Source organism: Rhipicephalus sanguineus, chromosome 5 (genome assembly GCF_013339695.2).
Source record: "Rhipicephalus sanguineus isolate Rsan-2018 chromosome 5, BIME_Rsan_1.4, whole genome shotgun sequence".
NCBI lineage: Eukaryota > Metazoa > Arthropoda > Arachnida > Ixodida > Ixodidae > Rhipicephalus > Rhipicephalus sanguineus.
Window position 1 is genome coordinate 95,534,017 of NC_051180.1, and position 27,700 is coordinate 95,561,716.

Consider the following 27,700-nt stretch of genomic DNA (forward strand, 5'->3'; position numbering starts at 1 on the left):
CAGCTGATTGCATCGTATCATTAGTGAACCTCATTCCCGCGAATCATAGTTCAGCAATTAATTTTATTTTGCTACTTTTTTTTCAGTTACGTCCACCTGGGTCATGCACCTTACATCATACAAACAGTAAGTGACGCAGTTTCTCGTCAGTTAATCGCGAAATCACTTGCCTGGGAACGTTTGGGCGCAGCCTGCGAGGTGTTAATCGTTTAAAAAAAAAAAAAAATCGCGATGTTTTGTAAAGACAGAAGTGTACGATCGGGATTCTCAAGCCGCAGGGTTGGGTTGGCAAAACTGTCGTTTCTCATCGAGGCATCAAAAAATAATTACTTGCTGCTCAAAATGTACCCAAGCGCACTAGAACACTCTAGTGTTCCCAAGCGTACCCAAACAAAGTAGAAATGTACCCAAACGTACTAGAACACTCTAATAACAGTTGTAAAACTTTGTGTTCATTTCGCTGACAGTCTTGTTTACGCCTGCGTTGGCAGCTGTGTTCGCAGAAGAAGCTCCTGCGATTTGTTTTTGGAAAGTATAGCTATGAATGCCTGCTGCCAAAGGTTCCTAAACTCCCAAAGTGATATGTATCTGACACTGTTCATTATTTGCGCATTCACATAGGCTACAGTTACTTGAATTTACATAATAATTCCTTCTTCACTTTTCTTTTGTGTGAGATATGTTCCATGTGTACTTTATCTCATATATAAAAACTAATGTTATATAACCGTGTATCTGCTATGCCAGAACACGGTTACAGCCGTGATGAAAATGTGAAAGCGTCCATGTGTGACTGCGCTGAAGTCTCGATATGTTTAACCAAACAATTATGTGAAGCATTTCACGTATTGCTGGCCACCTAGCCTTGTTTGTAGTTACAAAAAGTGCTACGTGTGCGGCACATGGCAGCTATGTGCCATTGTATGTTTTGGGAGCGTCTGCATTGAAATTACTACAAGGGGCGTTCAAATGCAAAGGTACAAAACGTCGTAACAACATAACCATTTACATAGATGCCTATGCCGCTATGGGAGAATGTAGCGAGACATCTAGGGATGCGATTGGAGCCTCTGCCGTGGATTGGAGCATGCGGGGGCACCCACGTGTGCAGTAGAAAGCAGAGCCTCTTATAAAGAGCGCTGTGCAATTGACGTGGCAGTGTGTGTGTGTGTGTGGACAGGATAGCGTTCACATTGCAAAATTCGGCGATTGAGGAGTAACGGGACGTTATCCGATTTCTGACAGCGGAAGGTGTTAAACCGGCCACCATTCATTGCCTGGGAATTGCACATGTTTGGTCCCCTGAAAAAAACACCTGAAAGGGACACGCTTCAACTAGGATGATGAACTCAAGGACGCAGTGAAGGACTGGGTCTGTCACGGCAACAGGAATTCTGGGAACAATGAATCCTTCGACTCGTTCATCAATGGGATCGTTTCGATCAGGCACATAGTCTATTTATACCCACGGTGTCGTTTTGTACCAGCAGCTTTGCTTTGATTCTTGAGAGTTTGTTTATTCTTAGAAGATTTGTCAGAAAGCACATGAGAGATTTCAGAAAACTGAACAAAAAGCCTCCAACTCTGCATTATGCAGGAACTGAACTGACCTGATATCTACCACGAAGCTTTTTGGATGATTAGCATGTGAACTACATGCTTGCTAAAATGCAGACAAAACTACAAGATTATCTGAGTAAGAAAAAGCTTTTGAAGAGTGAATAAGAGCAGTTTTGATACACCCACGGCCTATTCTATGAAGCCAATGAAGTCATGGAAAACAAAGGGGGTGTTATTTATATTCTTTAACTGAAGTGTAGCATTTAGAAGATTAATGGTGGTATCGAAACATGTGTACCATTTAGGTATGGTTGCAGTTAAATGTATGTTGCGTAAATTCCTCTCTCTTACTTCTTATGGTGTGTCAGTACAGGCCACCTAACGCATTCAGCTACACACAGGTCACACCTACATATTATTGCTGGGCTCAGCATAACCTGCCTCCAAGGTTTTGTAGCCGTCGAAGTGGACAATGAAACGATGCCAACAAACAGACGGTTATCTCTACACTGTGCAGGAAGTATCCAAAGCTGGTGGGGCAGTTTGTAGGAGCTTACTTCTATCTACGTAATGATGAGCTCTGTCATTTCAGAATCTGTTCTTGTGTGATTTGGTTTCAGTAGAAAAAAAAAAAGATACATTGTCAAAACATGTATACTAATTACCAATAGTCATAGACTTCTACAGTGTTTCGAAACCAAGAAAAAGCGAGAATGTTTGAGTCGGTTTGCCATTCAGAGCCCTAAAAAAATTCAACGTTGAGAGCTTTAGCGAAAGAAGGTGGAAATATATGCATTTTTAATCCTTTGTTGAAGGAAATAATAGTGAACCAAGTTAGCTCAAGAGAGCAGCAATTAAGTGGAGGATTCTACAGTGCCAGCAGTGGTGACAAGTGTGAATTTGCCTGTGGTGGGTGGGAATAGTAATCCCTTCAAATTCAGAGAAAGCAGAGACCTGGCACTTCCTTGTTGGCATATGGTGGGATGCGTCACCACTCTTGTTTGTCAGGTGCCGAGCTCATGACTATAGGCAATATAGCTCAATGTTATCTGTGCAGGTACGCATATACCTAGATAAGTTGTCTCGAAACCTCTTGCACTTCCAGGTTGTCATGTGACCTGCTGGGCTAGCGTGTTGCAAGTAATAGTGTGCTGATGCTTACGAACTATTAATGTGAAACTTTAAACTATATGATAAATTAACCTTCTGTCGCACCGTGTGCCAGAGTTGCAGCCTTGAGGAAGACAAGTCTGCTTGATACGTCGGTTCCAGCACACACACCCTATTTACCAATTTTTCATCACAAGCTTCCATCTTGAATGCTTGCTAAGAAACTGGCGCACACAGTGCAGTGCCTATAGCCTTCCCGATCTCGAATAAAAGACGTACTGCCATCTACAGTAAGCTTTCCAAAGCAAGAGCAGTTCTTGTCTCAGAAAAACTCTTGAAATCATTTTGTGTGTGAGGCAAGGTTTGAATATTTTTTCTAGCATATCAGACCTTTGCCGCAATTATTAAAAAATGTTTGTGTGCTTTGGGGGGTAAACAGCAGGCAGAAGTAAAAGGTTTTCTTTTTTTTTTTTTTCGCGAAAGAAACTGTGGGCTTTGACTGCAAGTCGGTATGTGCCAGATTTGGCACACTGTGCAAATCTCCGTTGGAGTGCTGACCGAGTGACAGCATGGATTCACGTATGTTTTACGAATTGTGAAAGCCTCAACAAAGGACCTGTGGCGCTGATATTCCCTCCAGAAGGGAAGATTCAGACCTCTGAGACTCGGATGATGATAAAAGTATGGGCGTGTGAATAATAAATTATAGTTTTCGTGAATTGTCATATATGAAAGTTGACTTTGGCGCGCTTTTCTAGTTTTTTGGCGCCAACGCGTGCTGTGATGCATGTTTTGCTAGCTGGAGATGCCCTGTGACACTCTCAGCAGTTTCCATGATGGTTCTCACATGCAAGAAGGTAAATATTACTGCGATGCAACTCTATGAACCCTCAAGGCGCCACTGCCAGTGCCCTGTTGAATGCACTTATGATTCATGGCACCTGCTCAGCACATGCCGAGATTTAGGTCTAGATGCGAACAATGCTACTTGAGCTAGTGAGCTATGCGGATGCACCATAATGCACATGCCGATGAAGGCCTGCAGTGGAGACAAAGTGGTGTTCTGCGGTCTTCTCTAATATGAGCGTTGTGTGCATCGACACTACAGCTCCACGCCACGCTGTGTGCATGCCACAGCGTTGTTTATTTTCAGGTTTGAGTTCACTGAATAGTAAATTTCAAGCTACAAATGTTTAGAATTTTCATTCGTTCTCTTCTTTGGTGGTATTGAGCTGTAGTGCCTGGAACGCCTCTGGCACGTTCATAATGCCAGTGTTCAGGGACGCCTGGTAACTGCCGACGTCCACTTTTGCTCAAAGAAATCTGTGCGTTGCAGCAAATGCAAAGTCCACCTCTGTTTGAATTCAGGAAGCAACTGCAGTATACTCCGTTTCGCACACCAGGTGCAACGCTGCAGAGGCTATGCAAGAAGTTTGGTCAGCAAAATGTGCAAGTCCGCATGTCTCATGCTTGCCTTTCGCTGTTGTCAGGGCTGGGTAAAGATACTTTGAAACTGTATCGTGATACGATACAAGATATTCGGGCAAGAAGTATTTGAGATACAGATACAAGATACTAGCGCAATAATTGTATCCGATACGATACTACCCAATTGTATCTTAAGATACTTCGATACATTTGCAAATTTACTATTATAGATTGATATAGTGAAGCAGCAAAGACCTATTTACAAAAGTGTTTACTGGAAAATTTCTTAATGCGGCCAACTCTGTATAATTTTATTGAAATGCCTGTTTGTATCTCGAAAGTTGTATCCTTCTTGCTGAGCGTATACTCGTTTCATTCCGAAACAAGTTATTCAGATTTCTTTGGCTGTTTAACATGACAGCTCTTTATACACTGCGGTTTCAGTGGTTTTTGCTTGACACTTTTGTAATTGATGGGTGTCGCTGCTCTACTTAGCAATCAGCTAGCTGGTTGCCATCTGTTTGCAAGAACACCATTACGAAGCCTCCGCACGATGTCGCGATTGCCACTGTGCAGTCTTACCTTCTCCGTAAGCGTATTACCGTTTTCGCACTACCGCATCACCCGACATTTGTAGAGCAGCAACAACGCGGGTAGTGATATTTCTTGTGTTGCATCGTTTGAAGATGATAACTACAGAGTCAGCGCTCAAAATTCATTGAGGACATAGAACTGCAATGGGTTTTCATATTCTAGTTATCTGCTGGCGTAAAGCGTTTGTTAGCAACATATTCACTAACGTGCAATCTTGTACCATTTTAAATGCGAAGCATTTCTTAGCGAACCTCAGGCACTTTGGCCGTTTCTATCTACGTATCTATCTATCTATCCATCTCTCTATCTATCTATCTATCTATCTATCTATCTATCTATCTATCTATCTAGCCGCCTACGTCTGGGCGCTCTCCTGGTCATCTCCATAATTTGTAATATACCAAAATTGGCACAGCAGAGGATCAGTGTATGACGAACACGATTCACTGATGATGACATGAATAACGCAAAATGCCTGTCGTGTACGTCATGAAACCCTTTCTCTCAGTCACGTGTGGCACATACCCGTAAACCAGAGTTAATGTTATGCAGGTATGTGCCACAGGTGATACAGAGTCTCAACCAACACAGTAACCGCGAACACACACATTGACACGCAAGGAAAGTGATAATAATAATAATTGTTAGGGTTTTGTATCCGAAAACCACGATATGATATGAGAGACGCCGTAGCGAAGGGCTCCGGAAATTTTGACCACCGGGTATTCTTTAACGTGTACCGAGATCGCACAGAACACGGGCATCTAGCATTTCGCCTTTATCGAAATGTGACCGCCGCGGCCGGGATCGAACCCGCGACCTTTGGGTTAGCAGCCAAGCACCTTAACCGCTACACCACAGCGGCGGACACAAGGAAAGTGAGGAAACTGCACACAGGACACCCTGGAAGACGCTCAACTACTATCCCCTCGTCCACGTGGTCCGCAACGTGGATCACATGGATTACTCAAAAAACGGCGTCAGCGCTTCCTACAATAAATCTGCTGAGAGAACCAGGCCTCTCATCATTGCGGTGACTTCATCATTGATTTATCAAGACCCAACAACGCTTGGTCCTTATAGTGCGGGAAAGACGGATTGGATGTGGAGAGAGCATCAAAAGACCTCACTGCCACGTCCACGATAGGAGGCATCATAGATCATTTCATCGTAAGAGGCATCCACGATTTCCACCAGTTGCACTATACCTCGCACTTCACTGCACTTGCCTCCTCATAGCCGCGATCACGAACGGATCCGATTAACAAGTCCGGTCCAGCTGCTGGTGCACACTGATCACGGTGACGATGACCTTGTTCAAGAACTGTAAAGAACCCATTCTACGCATACACACGGGTTCGTGAAACGTGCGTGTGTTCTCCGTAATAACGGACAAGTATAAGCATAACAACTGTAACTGTGACTAACCTACGTGCAGTGCGCCTGCGCGTGCCACTCGGCTGTGTATATATCTAGGGAAACTTGCCTGAATAAAGCTCAGTTGCGAGTAACGCCTGTCCTGTGCATCTGTGTTCCTTCTATGTCCTGTTCGGATTCGCGCTATCCAGTATTGAAGAATATAAGCACTACATATCAGCTTACTGCGTCTGGTGTTGGTAACACCCATGTTGCTGTTGCCATCGTTACACAACTGTAAACAACTGGTTATATAATAGATATGCGACTCTTCAACATATGAGTGTGCATATAGCACTTCCATATTTCTCTAGCGTCATTCCATAACGTTCCACTCAATGTGAAAAATTACTGTACTGTCACCATTCCGCGCATGCTTCGCATAACATCGATTCCCACGGTACGTGAGATCTGCCAAATTTTTCTTCTCCGAGAGGAGTTGTGCCGCCCAGAAACGTCTCAGACGTATAGTATACCGACACAAAATGCCGCAGGATATCGTTGCTATTGTCACGAGGCGTTCTGGGTGACCAAGCCCTCAGACGGTAGAGCCGATCAGCGAGAGATGACAATTGGGACAACACCGAAACGTAGTTTTTTATGAATAAACTCGTCGTCGTCTTCTCCTTCCAAGCCAGATCCCCACTACCCATTATTTCCAGTACAGTTATCTCCCCCGGATAAAAGAAGCCGTCCCGGCTACCTAGGGGTACGATAACACAGGGGGATCATGGTAACGCTTTAAACGTTTTACATGCACAATTTCGCGGTTGCGACGGCGCTTATCCGAAGGTGGTTCAAGAGGCTCCACGATATAGTTGACGGGAGATGTTTGGTTCACTACACGGTAAGGACCCTGGTACTTTGACATGAGTTTCGGGGACAACCCAGGGGTCGAGGCAGGCACCCAAAGCCACACAAGCGAGCCAGGAGAATAGGATGCAGGCGCGACGGCGGCATCACGGTGGTGCTTCTGGCGCTGCTGGTCCTCTGACGTCAACATACGGGAGAGCTTTCGGCACTCTTCTGCGTGTGCAGCAGCCTGGGACAGGGTAGTAGACTCCGAGGCATCAGGGCGATACGGAAGAATTGTATTCATGGTGGAGGATGGCTCGTGCCCATAAAGTAGGAAGAAGGGGGAAAATCCTGTGGTGGCCTGCGTGGCGGTATTATAAGCATATGTGACAAATGGGAGAACATGGTCCCAATTGCTATGGTCAGACGCGACGTACATGGCCATCATGTCACCAAGAGTGCGATTGAAGCGCTCAGCCATCCCATTAGTCTGCGGGTGATACACAGTTGTTGTACGGTGAATGATACGACATTCTTTGAGAAGAGCTTCTATGACGTCGGATAGAAATACACGCCCTTTATCGCTGAGTAATTCTCTTGGGGCTCCATGGCGAAGTATGATGTGGCGCAGAAGAAACGATGCAACATCACGCGCAGAGGCGCTGGGCATAGGTGAAGTTTCCGCATAACGCGTAAGATGGTCGATGGCCACGATAACCCAGCGGTTGCCGTCTGATGTGCTTGGTAGAGGGCCATAGAGATCAACGCCTACGCGATCAAATGCACGTCCTGGGCAAGGCAGAGGTTGCAGCGGGGCAGCTGAACGACGAGGAGGATCCTTGCGGCGTTGGCACGCGAGGCATGAGTGTACATAATGACGGACGAATCTGTACATCCCGCGCCAATAATAACGAAGGCGGAGGCGTGTGTAAGTTTTCAGTACCCTTGCATCTGCACACTGTGGATCATCGTGGAACGCCGCACAGAGATCCGAACGGAGATGCCGAGGGACCACAAGTAACCATTTGCGACCATCCTGGGGGTAGTTACGGCGGTATAACAGCCCATCGCGAACGGAGAAGTGGTGTGCTTGGTGACGTAATGCACGGTTGACGGGGGGTGCCGATGGGTGTTGCAGGAAGTTTAGCAGAGAAACAATCCATGGGTCCTTCTTCTGCTCCAAAGGCATGTTTGTGGCAGAGATGGACGACTCCGATAACGGCACGTTAGGTGAATTAGTCTCGCTATGTAGAGGAAAGCGAGACAAGGTGTCTGCGTCGGAGTGTTTTCGGCCGGAACGGTAGAGTACTCGAATGTTGTACACTTGGAGTCGAAGCGCCCATCGAGCTAGACGACCGGAAGGTTCCTTTAAAGAAGAAAGCCAGCGCAGGGAATGGTGGTTCATTATCACGTCAAATGGGCGGCCGTAGAGATAAGGTCGGAATTTAGTTATGGCCCAAATTATAGCCAAGCATTCTTTTTCTGTGACAGAATAGTTGGCTTCAGCCTTCGTGAGTGCGCGACTGGCGAAAGCAACGACGTACTCATCGAAGCCAGCCTTTCGTTGGGCAAGAACGGCGCCAAGGCCGACACCGCTGGCGTCCGTGTGAACTTCTGTCGGAGCGCTGGGGTCGAAATGCCGTAGGATCGGAGGAGAGGTCAGGAGATGACGCAGCGTTGTAAACGCGGCCTCGCAACTTGGTGACCAGGTTGAAAGGTTGTGGTCAGCACGAAGAAGCTTTGTCAAAGGGTCTATGATGGTCGCGAAGTTGCGGACGAAGCGGTGAAAGTACGAGCTTAACCCGATGAAGCTGCGAAGTTCTTTCAAGGTCTTTGGCCGTGGGAACTCAGCGACAGCTTGAAGTTTTGACGGATCAGGGAGCACCCCATCTTTTGACACGACATGGCCGAGAATGACTAGCTGCCGAGCTGCAAAGCGACACTTCTTCAAATTGAGCTGGAGGCTTGCGTTGGTGATGCATGTCAGGACGCGTTCAAGTTGAAGTAGATGGGATTGAAAGTGCGGTGAAAATATGACAATGTCGTCGAGATAACAAAGGCAGACCTGCCACTTGAGTCCACGTAGAATGTTATCTATCATTCTTTCAAATGTTGCAGGCGCATTGCACAGACCGAAGGGCATGACGGTAAACTCATATAGACCGTCAGGGGTGACGAACGCATTCTTCGGGCGGTCTGTCTCAGCCACCGGGACCTGCCAGTATCTGGACCGTAAGTCGATGGACGAGAAGAATTCGGAGCCTTGGAGGCAGTCTAGCGCGTCGTCAATACGTGGTAGAGGATAAACATCCTTACGGGTTATCTTGTTGAGTCGACGGTAGTCTACACAAAAGCGAATGGTGCCATCCTTCTTCCTGACCAGCACTACAGGAGAGGCCCAGGGACTGTTCGAAGGTTGTATTACACCGTGTTTGATCATGTCTCCTACATGCTCGTCGATGACGCGGCGCTCCGTTGCAGACACACGATACGGCCGTTGGCGCAATGGCTCATGGTCTCCGGTGTCGATGTGGTGGACAACTGTGGAAGTGCGGCCTAAACGAGCTTGTTGTAGGTCGAATGACGTCCGAAAGCGGTTAAGGAGGGCGACAATCTGGGCGTGCTGACTCGAAGTGAGGTTGGGGTCAATGTACCGAGAAAACGTGACTTCACCAGACGGCTCCGCAGGAGTAGCGTCAACGCCGACGGCGTCAACCTCTACAGAAGCCGGGTTGTCAGGCACAGTATAAACAAAGCTTTGGTCAAGTTCGTCAGCATGACCGAGACACTCAGCGTGGTGCAAGGTAGCAGGACAAGAAAACATGTTCACAACATAAAGTGCGCTGACACCCTGTCGAACGGTAAGAAGGGCAAAAGGGAGCAAGAAAGGATGACGGTGAGTAGCAAGCTTCGACGGTGTGAAAAGAACTGTGGAGTCCGCAAATGCAGCGCAAGACACGGGTACAAGGGTGGAAGAGAAAGGAGGAACGTCGGTGTCGCTGGCGACTAACACTTGACAAGAGGCGGCGGAGGAATCTTCGAAAATGTTGCCGCTGAACGGAGACAGCGAAAGTTCAGCACGGGCGCAATCGATAACGGCATCATGAGATGACAGGAAGTTCCAGCCTAAAATCGTGGCATGAGAGCAGCGAGGCAGAACGACAAACTCAATGTGGTACAGGGCATCGTCTGTACAAACCCGGACGGTGCACGCTCCCAGTGGGTCAATCGGCTCGGCGCTTGCTGTACGTAGTGAAATCGCAGAAAACGGCGTCGTGACTTTTCTGAGCTTAAGACGAAGCTGGTCAGAAATAACTGACACCGCTGCTCCCGTATCGACAAGCGCATGAACGGCAATACCTTCGGCAAAAACGACAATTACATTGGTAGGGAATAAATGAGGTCTTGCGCAGTTCGCTGATATCGCAGTTCTTGCCTCCGGAACTGCGTCATTCAGTTTTCCTCGTGGACAGCTTCAGGTCGGCGGATAAGGGGAGACAGAGAACGTCGACGAGGGGATGGAGACCGACGAGTACTGTAGCCTCGGGAAGAAGGCGCGGCGTCGAAGTGTGGACCGGCAGGAGCAGAACGGTAGGTGTAGTCCGGACCATTGCTTTGTGGTCGTGCAGAGTCGGAATACCAAGCACGGCGGCGGCAAAATCGTGCTACATGGCCAGCACATCCGCATGAGAAACAGATGGGCCGGTTGTCTTGGGTGCGCCACGGATTGAAAACAGGGGCCGCAGATTCAGCGAGGTATTGCCGAGCCGGGTGAAGGGGCTGCGGTGGCGGACCGTAGTTTCTTGTCGGCGTATAGTTTGCGGTCGCGGGTAAAGGTGAAGAGAAGGTGGGCGTAGGTGCGTATTGCACAGCTGCAGACGGCGGCCTCGGCTTGGCGGCGGCTGCAGTGTACGTAAGTGGAGCTGTCACTGGAGCCGGCCGATGAGCAAGTGGTACGATGCCTGCGACTTGTTCGTGTATGACCTGACGGATCTCGGGAGTCAGGAGCGATTCAGATGCTTGGGCGGCTGGCAGAAGAGACAGCTGGCGTGCGACTTCTTCCCGAACAAATTGCTTGACCTGGTCGAGGAACGACGAGTCGGAAGCAACAGCACATGAACTGTTTGTTAAAGCCGAAAGCGTGCCGTCTGGTATTAGAGCTCGTCGTGTGGAAAGCCGTTGTTTGCGCAGTTCTTCGTAGCTCTGGCAAAGAGTAATCACTTCGTTGACCGTCTGTGGGTTTTTCGCCAAGAGCATTTGGAAGGCGTCGTCCTCTATGCCTTTCAGGATGTTCCTTATCTTCTCCTCTTCGGTCGTGGACGGGTTAATGCGCCGGCAAATGTCAACTACATCTTCTATGTAGCTGGTGAAGCTTTCACCTTTTTGTTGAGCACGACTACGCAGCTGTTGCTCAGCCCGAAGCTTGCGGACGGCGGGGCGACCGAATACCTCTTGAAGTCTAGCTTTGAGTGCCGTCCAGGTGGGAAACTCTGATTCGTGTTTGTGGAACCAAACGTTGGCGACTCCGGAGAGGTAGAAGCTGACGAAGCTCAGTTTATCCGCGTCATTCCATTTATTAGAGACGCTGACTTTGTCGTACAATGACAACCAATTGTCCACGTCTTGATCTTCAGCTCCACTGAAGATGGGAGGGTCTCATTGGCGTGGCGTACCTGAACAGACGACTGCAGGTGACGCCTGGGGAATATTACTCTGCCCAGCATCGTCAGGCATGGTTGGCACGGGAGGGATCATCCGGTTTCGGAGTTCCAGGTCTGGAAGTACCCCACAGCTCCACCAAATGTCACGAGGCGTTCTGGGTGACCAAGTCCTCAGACGGTAGAGCCGATCAGCGAGAGATGACAATCGGGACAACACCGAAACGTAGTTTTTTATGAATAAACTCGTCGTCGTCTTCTCCTTCCAAGCCAGATCCCCACTACCCATTATTTCCAGTACACTATTCACACTATTGCCACTTCTAGCTCTGCTACCTGCTGTTTTCTAAAAGTAAAAAAAAAAAAACAAAAAACAAAAAAAATACGGTGACCTAAACAAGGAAAATGAATATAAGTGAATTAGGAGGACGGTTCCGTATTAAACAATCAAATTGAATAAGTATACACTTTTCATGTAAGCAGAACCGAATATTTAAAAAAGAAGTGGTTAACCGCGACTGAATGAAACCGACGGCATACGGTCTACCGTCATGGGGCGCTGGTTGTAGCATTTTTGTACAGCGCTGACTTGGTTAATTAACTAAGGGCAAACATGCAACATTTTCAATATTCCCTTTAGGGCCAAGTGCACTTCGTCACGTAATAGAGCGCATTTGAAAACGACCGATAAAACTTTTTTGGCGACGTACATGCTGCGCGGTGAATGAAATCAAACCACGTGACTGCGCTTATGCGCTACCGTACGGCAGCACTCTCTTCCACCAAAATAACCGGCGCGCGAACCTTGAGCCTATCGCTAATAAGGGACGATGGCGTTTACTTGCCGTGTGCAGCAGTCAGAAATGCGGACGCACTGTGGAGCCGATGCTTAGAGCAGTGGCCGCTTATTTTGCCGCGGTCCACTCGCCGGTCCTTGCGCTCGATGCACGTTTGAGAGCGCTGCAGTACGGTAGCACACGAAAGCAGTAACGTGGTAATATTTCTCCGGCTTTCTTTAAGCGCCGGTAAAAGTCACTACGTAGCATGTACAGTGGGGATGGAAAGAAATTTGAAGAGTGCTGCGCGCTGTTTTCCTCACGCAGCGACCTTGGTGACAATAAAAAGATGCTAGAATGGTTCTTGATTGTATAATTGAAGACTCTGTTGGCTTTTATTATCATCCAGGGTACAAGAGCGTGAAAAGATATGCGAAACCGTGAAGAATCTAGATGCCGCACTGTTCGCGTTTCTTTCCATCCCCCCCTGTACGTTTCCACAAAAAGTTGGATCGGTCGTTTTGGAATGCCCTCTACAAAGTAACGAAACGCACTTGGCCCTAAAGTGAATATTATGCATGTTGCATAATTCATCTTAGTGAATTAACAAATTAAGCGATATATAAAAATACAACATGGTTTACCACATGGCAGTTAACCAGGTCGTTGGTTTTATTCAGTTGAGGTTAACCGCTTCTTTGTAAATATTTGGTTCCAGTTACATGAAGAACCCTGTATAAATACGATACAGGCGACACCCCTAAAAAGTATGACATTAGAGCATGATGAATCGTCAACATAGATCTGAAGGTGAGACAAGAGAAAACTCAGTGCCTATAGAAAATAGCATGAAACGGCTCGTATGGACGCGCATGAGAAAAACGGATTACTTATTATTATGTTTCTTAAATCCCCTTCCTAACATTTTTGGTTTTTTATAATTTCATTTGTTATAATGCAAACTCAATTTCGCTATTTTACTAAATTGTAAGCAGAATTTGTGTTACGGTATACGGAACAAATTTCATAACACTGACACAACTACAAAGAAAGTAAACATCGAGAAAACAAAAGGTCGGATGCGCGTAGACGTTCGTGTGCTAGTTTTTGTCGAGATGTCCCGAGTTCCATCACGTGACTCTGCTCCACCAATGGGGACGCGTAGACCTAATAGCATGTGCTCGCTGAGGCACCCTGGCGGAAAAATAAAAGAATGTCACTGTCCCATAGTTTTATTCTGGTGGCTTAGCGGTAGCAGTATCAGCTTGAGAAGCGGAGTTCAGCCGACACTTATTGTTTCGCTCGGGGGTGTTTCTATAGAAGTATCTTGTAGCTTAAGATACTCGATACATTATTGAATGTATCGGAAATACAGATACAGATACTCATCTTGCGAGACATATCGCGATACAGATACAAGATAGCCATAGAGTATCTAAGATAGTATCTAAGATACATGTATCTTTGATACTGCCCAGCACTGGCTGTTGTAAATGCTCGTGCAAGCCGAGCATGAGCCTGTGCGCCAGGCATCGCAATGGACTGCAAATGAGAAACTAAAACAAAGGGGAAAAAACAAAAAGAAAAAGGCGCTAAGCGATCCAGAGCAACATATCGATGCAGTATGGCAGGGTTTGTTTACTTCTAAGGCACAAAGCACCTTCATTTATTATGCGGCCTAAAAATTAAGATATCACATTACGGGTGGTAAAATCATGGAACTATTTCTTGGTGCAAAAGCATCTATTGCAAGAAATCTCGCTGGCCTCCAGAGCGTTACACCTGAAGTATGAAATGAAGTACAGTTGCCAATTGAACTTCACTTAATGTGAAAAAGTTTTCTGTGGATTTGCACATTGTGTCATATTTGGCACATACTGATATCTTCATTTCTATGTGTCAAATAAATGTCATTTTTTTTTTCAGAATGATACAAAATACAGTTGCATAGCAAAAAAGTATTTTTCCCTCATGATTTAATAATTTGTGCAATAGCAGGGTAAGATTCACCAAATTCATTTAAAGGAGCTGAAACATCTATTCTTGTTGGTTTAACTTAATTTAGGTTGTATCAAACTGGCCAAAAACGAGAACTTATGTGCAACTCTTGTCATCTGTGCACTTTTGTTTCTAGAGTGTGCACGTTTGATGCGGAACTGTTTGGCTTCTAATGCAATTCATACAAGTAAAAGCATGTAAGAATATGCAACAGTTACTGTGCACTTTGTTTCAGCAAGTGGCAGGAGGTTCCTTAGGGCCACGGAAATCTTTAAAAATCATAACCTCATTTGAAAAGCCAGAGTTATGCAGTCTGACACTATGTGGCAGTTTCAAGTTTCCCAGTAGTTTCCCTTTTTCACAACTGAACTGGGGGGCCAATAGGAAGCTCAGCCTCAAGATTGCAGTTAGTAATTAAAGGGCCCTTTGCCCGGTTTGGGCACTGCAAGTTAACCAGCACGGCACATAGATTGGTTGGTGGTGATTGTGTCTACAAAAATATGATGCCTCTGTGGTGCTAATAATAATTGCTGGGGTTTAACGTCCCAAAACCACAATATGATTATGAGGGACACTGTAGTGGAGGACTCTGGAAATTTCGATCACCTGGGGTTCTTCAACGTGCACCTAAATCTAAGTATACAGGCCGCAAGCATTTTCGTCTCAATCGAAAATGTGGCTGCCGCGGCTGGGATTCGATCCTGCGACCTTCGGGTCAGCAGTCGGGCACCATAACCAATAGACGACCGTGACGTGTACCTCTGCGGTGCTAAAATGACCTAAATTTAAAAGAGGAGGCCACACAGTCTTCCTTTTAAGGGCAACTCTCTTGGGGAGGGTGAGAGTGCTTATGTGACAGGCACATGTAAACATAACAGACACTGCCTGGGACACCACTGATCATGGCCCTTCTTCCTCCAACGTGAAGCTCACAATGCATGGGCCGCGAAGCAAAATAGAAAGAAGTAAAGAAGGAAGTGAGGCTCGTTACATGAGCATGGCGCACTTCCTTGCCTTTGGCATTTGGGAGAACACAGCATTTGTGGATTTAAGCCAAAGAAAGCAAAAGGGGAGAGCATCTGCTTTGGCAGTGAAGTTTTTCCTGTTGGAGGCATGGTTATAGCTCGGTTTTAATATTTTTTGCCTTGTCCACTAAAGAAAAAAAATTAAGGCAGCTATGCACTAGGGGTGCCAAGCCTGAAGGAAGTGTGGAGCTAGGTGGCCTTCTTTGTTTTTCTTCGGTTTTCTCTTTCTTTCCTCCTCTCTTTCTTTTTCTCTTTTTCCATTTTTTTCTCTATTTCTATTTATTTTTTCCTCACTCTTTATCTATTTCTTTCTCTTTCATTCTTTTTCTATTTTTCTTCCTGTTATTTTTCTCTCTTTTGATTTCTCACTTGCTTCCTCTTTTTTTCTATTTTTATACATGGTTTTTTCGGGCCCCTAAAGTGCTTCACACTTATCATCATCAAGGCGCTTGAAGAACAAAAGAAAGAAGACTTCTCCTTGGTGCGAGCGCACGCTCAGTATGCTACAGATGTTTTGCCTGCGTTACGCCACGCTACGACAGCATACGACAGCCCGGCCCCCTAAAATGCTCTGCACTTAAAAGTTTGATGAGTAGAACAAACTGCTAAATGTATGAGGCCAAATTTTTCAGATTGTGACAGACTTCAGTACTTTTTTTTTCTTTAAAGGAGGCATGAGCCACTTTTTCAAGTAATCATTGAATGACCTCAGTATTGGAGTTTATTGCCTGACAAATCACTTGCAGCAAAAGGTTATCAAGTCCGTCAAGAAGAAGCGGAGTTATAGGGATATGTTGCACGCTTTAAGTGCTTTCTTCTTACTCTCATTCTGACGAGCTGCTGGAAGCTACACTGGGAGGGATGGCATGAGGGAAAGAAGTTATGTCAATGTGCGTCATGACCTTGAGTTCACATGATGAAACGCAATCACTGCCTCTCGTTGTGTTTCCTGTGCATGCCAGTGTGGCTACTATGCAATTTTAGCGGACTATAGAGTCTGGCACCAGTATGTGGCAGCAACCCCACGGCAAGAAACTAGTGATGCAGAACTATCAGAAAATTGACTATCGATAGCATCGATAGTTTCTTTGAAACTATCAATAGTGTAAACAAACTATCGATAGTACTACTATCGACAAACTATCGATAGTCCAATCGGTAGTACCATCGGTAATATTACTAGCGATATTACTGCCACGTGTGTTTATTGCTTTGTTTTGATGTATTCGAGTTTCACCCACAGACTGTTAGCAGCATTTGACGCAGACTGCGCCACAGTGTTTGAGAAGCTTAGCAATTGTTTGAGATCATTTTGTGAAGATTACGCGCCGGACGCGAATATTCAAGTTTATTCGAGAGCTTACGCGAGCACCAGCGAAGGTTTGATGACTGATGTATAAAGGACGACGCGTTCCACCGATGATCAGATTACTCTCAACGGCTGACGACTGCTCCCGCCGCTATCAGTGCGCCACATGTATCGCTTGCATATTGAGTTTTGATTTTCTGGGCACAAGTTCGACCAAATAAAGAGCTTCGTATTTCCCAATCTTGCTGCAGTATTCTTCACCGCCACAACCACTTGACAAACTATCCATAGTGGTGCGAATAACGATGCTGTTGCTGGCTGGTCAAATTGCCAAAATATCCTCGATAGTCTACTATCAGCTTCGCTTCATTTATGAGCAAATTTTTGGCAAGATAAATTATTTCCGCTGTGAAAATGGCGGCATATGTCCATCAATAAATTCATATTCAAAATCAGTTACATCTTACAATTAAAAAGTTAGTTCATGATATTTTTTTTAATCTTGAAATCATAAAATGCAATATAAATTTGAAGCCATGCAGTTCCACCGCATGTAACGGCTTCTTTCCGCTACAGCTGAATAGTTTGACTTTATGATCATGTGTCAGCGAAGCACTCTCGTGAAGAACACAAGCATGTCAACTTTCTTGCCCTTCAGCCTGCTCCTCCGGCTCCACTATGTACCATGCGCGCAGGGAACTGAGTTTATTCTGCACTGAGTTCGCGCTGTTGATTTTATACTATCGATAGTACTTACTATTGATAGCACTATCGATAGTATTTTTTACCATCGATATTTCGATAGTGACTCAGCTATCGATAGTATCAATAGTACCATCGATAGTTCTGCATCACTACAAGAAACTCATCTGATCCAAACGCCACTCTTGATTTTTGCCGGCTGTTGGCCAATAGCTTGCTATCTTTTGTTTGACATCAAACAGCACGTGCCGTCAGCTCCATAGATAGTTAGCACAGGCCTCTGTGTGAAAAGAGGGTGCCTGAGAGAATTGCAACTTCACGCTCCGCACGTCAACTCTCCTTGCCGTGCACGACTGCAAGATTTGGCTGAGCAATTCATAACAGTGTCTTCTTTCCGCAGGATGTGTTTTTTCACCAAGCACTAGGGGTGGTTCACAACCCCATTAACAGTACAGCTCTGGAATCCTTTTGCAACTGACATTGTTTGCTCACAATCTGTGGACGCATTCATATCAGCGCTTGAGTTGCACCTTGAGTCTTTATCGGAACGACGATCAGATTGTTGTCTATTATGCCACAACACTTTGCGCACGCGCACCATCTGTATGAAATTTTTTAGTGTTTTCCTTTACTGTACATTCCATTGCGTGCACATGTTGACATTCAGAGCTGCTTTTATGTCTGTATATTGTGCGGCCACATCCACTGTGCTGTTTTTCATTACTGTATTAACTGGTTGTTGCACTTACGTGAGGTACCCACTGTACGTCCTGTTTTTCTTTCACTGTATTCTCTTGCTTAAATAGTGTGCCTATTGCAGTCCACTTCCATTAATTATCTGTTTCTGTGGCCATTCTGTTCCAAGATTTGTGCACCTCCCTTGTACTAATGAGACACTGTGCCAGCACTGCTTATGTGTCCGCTCCTGTATGAGCCTTTTATGGCTTACAGTATTGATAAAAAATTGCAAAATTATTTCACTAATGCCTTCACAAGACGGCGCCTTACAACTTATGTGTAATCAAAATTTGTAATGGTACCCAGTGAGAGGCCCTTGAATGGTTTCTTTGACCATTTCAGCACTGATCGCAAGCCTTAATTTGGCTTCAATAATTGCAATTTGTTACCCAGCAGCTGCACAGATAAAGCAATACTTGGCATATACTCCCAAGTCATAAGAGGCATTTTTATGATGTCATTGAAAGGTGCAGCTTACGATCACTCTGCTTTGCCATGACTTGACGGAGGGGCCAAAAGTTGGAGACTAACTAGGAAGCACTGCAAGGGCAAATTTACCAAGGGATAATTGAAAAGAAAGAAAGCCAACATTCAGGAAATCAACAGGGAGAGGTGTGGCAGTATGGGCGTGAAATCAAGTGCACGTAGATGTCATTCTAGTTGAGGTTAAAAGGATGATGTGAAACCAGGCAGGTCGTGTGAGCATACACCATGGTCTGCTAATGTATAACCAGTGGTGATGCCAAAGGATGGAGAATGCACTCATGGGTGTCAGAGGACTGCGTTGTAATGACATTTAGGTAATTTGCATGCATGAAATGATTAAGTAACTTGCATCTTTGGGAGAGATAATCAGTCTGCATAATCATGCGCATGTTTACTACCAGAGTGACCACTTGTAACAACGAATTAATCCACGGACTACTTACCAAATTCTGTGTTGTCAGTCCTGGCCTGTTGGAAGAAAAAGCAGTGTAAAGAGATGAGCCACGAATGCAACTAAGATGACTTCGTAAGTTGCTGTTAGTCAGGCAGTGGTTTTCAAGAGGCTGTGGAGCTGTTGAAATCGGGAAATATGAGCTGCTCGCTACTGCAGATGGGAATGTTCGCAACCATTTTATTATGAGTGAGCTTAACTTGGTTTTGCTAGCTGTATTGCCTAAAAATGATGCCCATTTTTTGTTTTAAAAAGTTTGACGTGAAACAAGCCTCTGCACATTTTTTCGCTGCTCATTAAATAAGCCCAGCTTCAGTTAAGCCTCGAATGTGTAGGGTGCCAGCAGCATTCATTTAACTATATTGAAACATTTTTGCGGTTTCTCAGGTTGCCTGACTTATGACTACTCTGCTTGGAACCTGAATGAAGAGCAAGTAGTCACTTCATTCGAAGACCTGGACTACAAGATTTATCTCTCAACGTATGTCTATTCCAGAGAACTTACGCTAAATGTTTCCTTCGAGACCACATCGGAAGGTATGCCCAATTCAGTTTGTAAGCCGAGTGGGCTTTTAGAAATTTGTGGTTGCATGTTTCTTGTGCCACAAAAAAATTATGATTGAATTTTTAAACAGAGGTTTATTAAACTCTTCAAAAGCTTACAGAGTGACAGCCTCTAACGACTTACTGAGATCTTGTTGATGAGTGAGTTGGTGAATACTTGAAAACATCTTTATTTTAGCACTAAAAAGGACTAACACATGAGAGATGACAGGACAAGCACTACTAACTGGTTTATTGCAATGGGTTGCAATGAGACATATAACATAGCGGTGTGCAGCCGAACAGGGAGTATATCGAGACAATACCACTTATAAGGCTGTGAATGTGTCGCATCAAAAAAACCTTATCTTGCTTTTATAAAGGGTTATGGACGGGTCTTTAAAACAATCAGTTCGTTTTTTCTTTATATTATACACCTCCCATAGTTCACGGGCTGATGTGTTCCGGCTTCTACCTAAAATCTTGGCTTCGCGAAATATCGGCTCACTCGTGCATTTTTAGCAGTGAAGATATTGTCAAACACCTTACAGGTTTGACTTTAAAGGAAGCTTATTCACCTGTAGGCATGCATGTATACAAAAGTTGCGTCTATAAGGAAAATAAAGTGATTGCATTGTATTGCATTGAATGTGTCACACTCAACGTGAATGTGATGAGAAACAAACCGAAAGGCCATCGATGTCGATGTTGACTGCCAGATGCCTGTCAACTTCGGAAAACTAGCTCGACAGGATGGGAAGTTTGGTTGTTCCGTAATGCTGCCTGTCCATTATAAAAACGTCCGTGTTCTTATTACTTTTTTCTTTAACAATTGAAGTATGGCAATGTCTGTCTTAAAAATCTTTGCCATACGAGAGGTACAGTACTCATGGATTCAAACGCGACATCAAATTTTTTAGTACATATAATGACTGGTACGTGCAATTGCTCAAGATAACCACGTCATGTCGCAGCGAATCTGGTCTCTAAAAATAATGTTGGCCCTAATCTACGCGTTCAAGTCGAAGTTACGCCGATATGACCCAAACTGAAGATGGTGGAAACGAAGGTATGTTTCTTACTTAGCTATAATTTGTCCCGTTTTAGTCCATGAGTACTGTACATAGGTACTTCTTAGGAGAAGTACCATTTGATCAGCTTATTGTCGCTGTAGCATCAAGGCATCAAAGTGTTATGTGATGCACAAGTAATTAAACCTTACTCGTTACTAGGGTTTTCTTTCTTCTTTTTTTTTTTTTTAAGGCTCGTGGCAGTGAGGCATACACAATATCCTGGGTTTTCCTGAATGCTTTGACACCTTGCATTCTTCTTGTGCAGTAAGCAGCAATCTCACAGAAGGCATTGGTATAACATTTTTCACGTTGTATACTACCCTCCTGGTAGATCATGACAGAATTGTCACTGCATATATTAATTCCAGAATTAGTGTTCACTGCGAGGTCCCGAGTCGAACATATTCAGTGGTGTGGCTACTAGGGGAATAGGATGGTTGAACATGGTTAAATAATGCTGATTTTTGGCCTCTTTGAGGCAACACATTGCTTTGCAGGTCAACTGTCGTCAAATGACTTCCTTTTGAAATATTGATGTTTCAGATGTGCGTGGCTTTGACTTTTCGTTGCTCGACTACAAGTTTACCGGCACTGGGAAAAAGTACCATACTTGCCGCATGTTTGACTTGAGGAATTACTCGAATCCCTCGGTGGGTGTGGCTCCTTACTGCTGTCATCCGCAACTATTTTATGTGTAGTCATTACCTCACATTAAGCGGTGAGGCTTTTAAGCTTTCGGGTAGTGCATGCTTGAAAAGCAGTTTTACTTGTTCGAGTGTCTTTCTGTCCCACAACATAATTATCGTCTGACTTGCTTGTGTTTCTTTTCTCGAAAACTCTGTGCACGCTACTTTTTTTTTATGTCAGAAATACCGTGTCACGCTGATAGCATCAGGGGGATTACAGGTCCTTTAAACACTTATTAACCCTTAAAAATTGAAAAGTACATTTTCAAGGGCCTCGAAAGTCCTTGAATTGTTTTCTTTCCTTGAAGATTCTTGAATTTCTTGACAAACACTGTCTGATATTGGCTGAGTTCATTTTTTCTTCTGATGCGTTTTGGGCGATTGGTGACCTTCGTGTCAGTTGAAATCAAACGCGACATGACTTTTTCGCCTGCTGCCCTTTATTGCTAGGGTATCATTTTCGTTACACCATAGAAGGATATTTTTTGCAGCTTGCTGCTTACTTGCTGGTGTGCTGACTACCAGTGAGCCAATAAATGTTTTCGTGACATTGACACTTTTTTTTTTACCCACCTCTAGTGATTAAGCCAGGTATGCCTGGAGGTCCCTGCAACGAAGGAGAAGCAAATAAATTTTTTTGTCCATTGTTTTTTTATTTTTAGGCTAGTGTCTTCTATGACTGTTACTACAAAATCAGAGGAGATTATGTCAACAACAATTTCTTCGTCACATCGCGGGGATTACCTACAAATCGTGTGGGAAAGTATTTTGTCACACTGTCTACATCACCTCTGCAACATGGTGAGCATTTTAGAAAAGCATTTTTTCATATGCTTACAGTGGTGTCTATAAACTTGTCTAGATATTAACTTTGCGGAAACAATTTAGACGCCTAAGCACCACCAGAAAAAAGACAAAGCACAGGAAAAGAGCATCACTCGCAACTGATTTTATTTGTAGGAGAACAGCAGGAAATATATACTCCGCACCACACATGTGCAAACAGCACTGCTTCACCTAATCACTACATATCAAACAGGAGGGCATTGAAAAGTAATTTCTAGTCCACCAGAGTGAAAAAAAAAGGAGGAGAATTTTTAGGTCTGGCGGTTCCATGCCGCCAATTTCCCATAGGGTGGATGTCCTCCCAAGCGACTATGTACTTCGCTTTGCCGAGCGCCAGGCCGGAAGTGCACTTATACCTAATTTACCAGTAGGTGCCTTGCGGCTGCAATTCTCTGCCTCCCACAGCAGCAGCGGATGCTCAACTATTTCACCAAGGCTGTGGTGGGTTAAGGTGCGCCCAGGGGCCTTCACAGAAGCTTATGGCGCTACTTTTCGAGGTGAGTGCCCGGAAACAACTGAGCGCCAGGTCGGTGTACTGCTCTACCCATTAGGAAAAACCGGCGGGTTTCCGGTCGGCACTGGGAATTGAACCCGGTACCTACCACATCGGAAGCGGACGCTCAACCATGAAGCCACCGCTGCAGTATCAGACGTGCGCAAAATCACAGACGTGTGACTTATACACAATTTGCCTTTCTTTTTTATCCAAAAAGCTTCCATTATTTCCCGGCCCAGCGCATCTGAGCTTTTGGCAAGAACAGAAACGCTGAAAAACCTCGCCTCACACGAGCAGGAATTAAAATGTGCTGGCAAATGTGCCGGCAAATTGCTTCGAATGGAAAATTTGTGCTCCCTAACTCTGACATCCAGACACCAACCAGTTTGGCCGACCAGTTTGTACGTCCGGTGTGGCGTATACATTTCCTGCTGTTCTCCTGTGAATAAAATCAGTTGCCAGTGACGCTCTTTTCCTGTGCTTTGTCTTTTTTTCTGGCGGTGCTTAGGCGTCTAAATTTTTTCCTCAAAGTTATGTACCACTTAGTCCAGCAACAAGTTCTTCTATCTTAACTTACAATGTGTTCACATGTTGATAATCACTGAACAGATTAACTGTAGTTCTATTAATTTCTCTGAATTTTCTTGCCATGTTAGTGTGCAATTAGCTGCGCATTCATAGCAGGTTAGACAGACATCTACGTTGGCAGATGCAACAAAAATTCTGCAGCATGCATTGTTTAAACACAATGTTTAAAAATATTGCGATTTGCTGTATCTACAGTAGAATATTGTAAAATGGAATCTGAAGGGACCAGAAAAATGTGTTCTACTTCAGGAGTTTCTTTTTCAAGAAGAGATGTTGAGGGGGTACAGCAGCCAAGTACAAGAACAAGCAAATTAGAGGCAGCTGTTTCATTTAAGCAGGATTTCTGTTTAAGAAATTTCCCTTTACCGATATTTTACTGTATTATACAATATTGTGGTGTAGCTGTACGCTGTATGTCTTGGCTACTGTAAATTCTCTGATAAATTGTCAAAATGAATAGTTGCTTGTTTCTTTACCTGTGGGCTTGAGTCTGTTTTTTCAGTTCCTTTGCTTAAAAGTTATGTCATTGTGTCTCCTGCGCTAGGATTGCAGCATTTGTGTTCACAGAGGGTACAAAGCAGGAAGAAGCAGATACAAGGTTGTTTCAAGAGGGGTTCAGCTTATGGAAGGACACGATGGGTCCTCTTATTGGGGGTATACATTAAAAAAAAAGGGGGCTAGGTATGGACATTTGGAACCCCCACTCTTGATACACCAGTGGAAGCAGGAAACATGGTGGCATGCTCCTATGTTGTATTTCCTTCAGCGCTAAAAGAGGCCAGCTGAAGTGCAAAGATTCACTGGCATTGTCTCAGTCGTCTACTCATACTTAGTTGCCTTAGTCATACTACTACCAGTTAGCTTGCAGTGTCTTCGCACATTGCCTGTTGCCAGCTGAGAGATGAAGTAGGAAGATAAATTTTCTATAATGTTCCACCTGTGTAGTTGTGTTGTTGTTTCGCACTTCCCCTGTTTTTCTACTCTTTAGTGCTTTCTGTGTACCGTCTGACCTTCACTATTCTTCTCTTCTCTTCTTTCTTTCTTTCTTTCTTTCTTTCTTTGACTTCTTGCATCCCTGAAGTCTCTCTTGAAGGTGCTGCTGGCCTGGTCTCTTCCTTGTTTCCTGTCTGTGAGTTTGTGTCTTCTGCGCTTCACTTTGCATTGTTCTTTCCATCCCAGTTAGGCTTAAAGTTTAACCTTGTGACAGTGCTGCATGAAAAATTAAGTTTTACTAGTGTCTGGTGCAACTTACGAAACCAGGAAAGGCCCTGCCCAGGTGACTGAAGCACGGCAGCCGATTGTTTCTGTACCTAAAGAAATATTCTCCATCATGGGCTTCGGCAGCGGTGTGACCGACTGTCCGGCTCATGATGCCAGTCTAGTGTGCATGCCCATCAAAGGCATGTATTCACCTGCCTTTGTGGTGCAGATGCCATTGGCTTCTAAAGTTGTGACCAACATTATGTGGTTTACGATGTCTCATTCATGGTAAAAGTGCACAAAAAGTTCCTTGCTTACTGTAACTGAAGCTCGCCTGCAATGATTTTTGCTGGCAATAACTCTCTGCAGCTAATGCTCATCATCACAGTGACTAATGAAACAACTGATTAGGAGCAAAGCCTAAGCATGGTTGATGGGTAGATCAGGGACGCTTGCGCAGCACTGATTTGTCCGAGGTGTTGATTGTCACTTGACATCTGTATGGCAGGAGGAGAGAATGTATGCAATTGGGAGAGCACAATCATGATCCTGGAGCCAGCATTACAGAAGAAGTTTGTGACAGCTCAGTTTGGTCTCGCTGATGTCAAGTTCAATGTTACCAGGTAAGCGTGTTACCTTTGTCAATGATGCTCTGTTTCGAGCTTCACTGAAAATTTTGCAAGGATATTGCTATGCGAGCTAAGTACATTGTGCCAGCACAATTACAAATACAATTAAGCCAACAAACAAAAATAATTGGGACCCAAGTACACATTTTGATATTCTGGTCACAATATGGACATGACTTGCTGATTTATTATTTATGGGTAGCATAGCAGGAACAGAGAATGGCAAGTTACGTTCTGCAGCGATGCACAACTGCAGTGCTCTGTAGTTTATGCCATCTTTCCGATTGCCTCAGTATGTATAAATTTCATTCATGCTCCAGTGCTCGGACATGTAATTTAATTTGTCCTTGCTTGACTACCTCTGTAGTCGGATGCAACTTTAGAAGTCCGCGGCATTTCCTCCTCAAAGGCGGATGCACACGAGCCTGCACCAATGGATGCACACTCCAGGTATTGAGCCGGAGAGCCGGTGGCCCCGCCTTCGGAGAACATCGGTAAGTGCATTAGTGGGGCTATTTCGTTAGTTGCGGAGGCGATTGGCTGCCACACTTCGGTTGCCTGGGTGGGGCCTCTCCTGACTTCTTAAGTTGCATCCGACTATAGGTGTATTGTATTGATCACTGGCATCAATCTGGTCATCAGCATTTCTTCTTTTTGCTGTGAAGACTGTGAATCTTTGCATTGCACTACAGTATAAACCATGCATGTGTCTCTGCTGGATATTTTGATGGCCATTGATTCTTCCAAGTGCTCTTCAGTGATGTATTTGTTGTTGCTAGAGTGTTGTTATAAAAATGTACTTTCATCCCTTTCCTGGCACTACACAGATACAACGTCAGCCTTGTGAGTTGGGACTGGGATTCTACAAATGGTGGTGTTGTGGTTCAAGAGCAGATCATAGAAGCCGAGCCTGGCAACAGGTCAATGACCACTGTGTCCTTTACAATGGTGGCCTCCGGCACATACTACCTGCGCATACGCCCCGAGCACCCTGCTTGGAATGAGAGTTGCAGTTTCTCCAGGACAGACGTTTTTACAATCCCAGGAGGTTTGTACATTGCCACATTTTATGTGCCTGAAACATTTTGCATTCACTGCATTCTTTGTGTCATTGTGTTCTTACTGTGCTTATCGTAGATAGATGTGCTCACTGCATCACCCCTGATCTTGAAGCCTGCATGCACTGGAGGGATGTACAGTGATCACAGATTAAAATGCAAAAATTTAGGGCTAGGTAGTGCACCTACTTTCATTTCCACTGTGTTCAGGTAATGTCATATCAGTTAATTTTGGCTCTAGCACTTACACAACAGCCAACATTGCCCTTAGTGACCAGATCGCAGTGACATGACACAGTTATCTCGTGCACTTGCATACACCAGTCATTATACTAAAAAATGTCATGTCCTTTTTCAGTCTATGAGCACTGTATATGAATGCCTGCAGGTGCGAATACCTGCAGGCCTCCCTTCACTGCATGATTGTGCATTGTGTGTGCATGTGTTTACATACTAATATGTATGCATATATACACACATTGTAGTGCCTTGTTATTGAACGTTGTGAGCTTCTTGTGTGCTTTTGCACATAACCAACGCACGCAGCTACATTCCTGAGGATACAGACGAAAAAAGAAAAGTTATTCAAACCATTACCGAAACTACCCAGCACTATTGTTGGCCTAAAGCTAGGTTTCAGAAACAAAGCTTGTCCACCCATCACTGCTTTCGACGCATTTCTCTTTGAAACAGTTCAGCTTCTCAGTGGTACGAAACAACACCGCTCTGAAGCTGCAGCTGAAGGGAAGACTTGCCTTTGTGATGAGCAGATGTGACATTCATGTGTTGGGATGTCTAATAACACAGATCCATTTCAAGTTGCCTGTGTATTGTTCATAGAATGCACAATGTACACTGCATAATGTGTGAAGGCATTGTAGTGGCAAGGGCTCTACAACGGTCAAACTGGTGCTTGTGGGTTGTTTACGATTGTAGGCACACCAATAGTAAGATAAGACATGCAAGCAGCACACACAGCGATGACTTTCGACTGATTTTATTCAAAACACTTCCTGCAGCACTATACATATACCACATAAGCACATTAGAATATCATAATCACGGTACTGTACAGTGCAGAAGGGTCGCTGCTAGTGATCTCTTGTCTGGATGCCTGAGTGTTCACGCACTGTCTGGTGGATCTTGTTGGCGAGGCACCACCGTAGTTGTGATATGCATGAAATGACTGTGAGTAGAGCCACTGTATATGCTACCTTTAGGTAGCAGAGTAGCGCATAGGTCCGGCTAGCAACCACAGCTATGCGGTGAAGTCGCACTCCATTTTTGCAGACGACATGCCTACCGCGTCGCCAATAAACATGTCTGGCATGTCGAAGGCCGGCGATAAACATTGGCTGTCGATGACTAGTGTTAATTGAGTGAGCTGCAGCGGCGGCGTCGAGAAATACAAAAATTAGCCCGAGCGTCAGCTTCTCCGCAATGCATGGTTGCTAGCGGCGTTTGGAAAACAGATGCGCAACTCTGCTACCTAAAGGTAGCATATACAGTGACTCTAACTGTGAGCGCATACATGC

General features: G+C 44.8%; 1 protein-coding gene across 6 annotated transcripts in view; it reads left to right on the plus strand.

Moving 5' to 3' along the window:
* Positions 1-27,700, plus strand: part of LOC119394014 (uncharacterized) — a 56,635-nt gene that overhangs the window by 421 nt on the left and 28,514 nt on the right. The window contains exons 2-7 of one of the 6 annotated variants that reach the window (XM_037661222.2): positions 87-126; positions 19,434-19,583; positions 21,206-21,312; positions 22,011-22,149; positions 24,987-25,101; positions 25,935-26,155. In XM_037661222.2, the coding sequence (XP_037517150.1) occupies positions 87-126; positions 19,434-19,583; positions 21,206-21,312; positions 22,011-22,149; positions 24,987-25,101; positions 25,935-26,155 (772 nt within the window). The remainder of the gene's footprint in view (positions 1-86; positions 127-19,433; positions 19,584-21,205; positions 21,313-22,010; positions 22,150-24,986; positions 25,102-25,934; positions 26,156-27,700) is intronic. The other 5 variants (XM_049415583.1, XM_049415584.1, XM_049415585.1 and 2 more) reach the window with 5 other exon arrangements.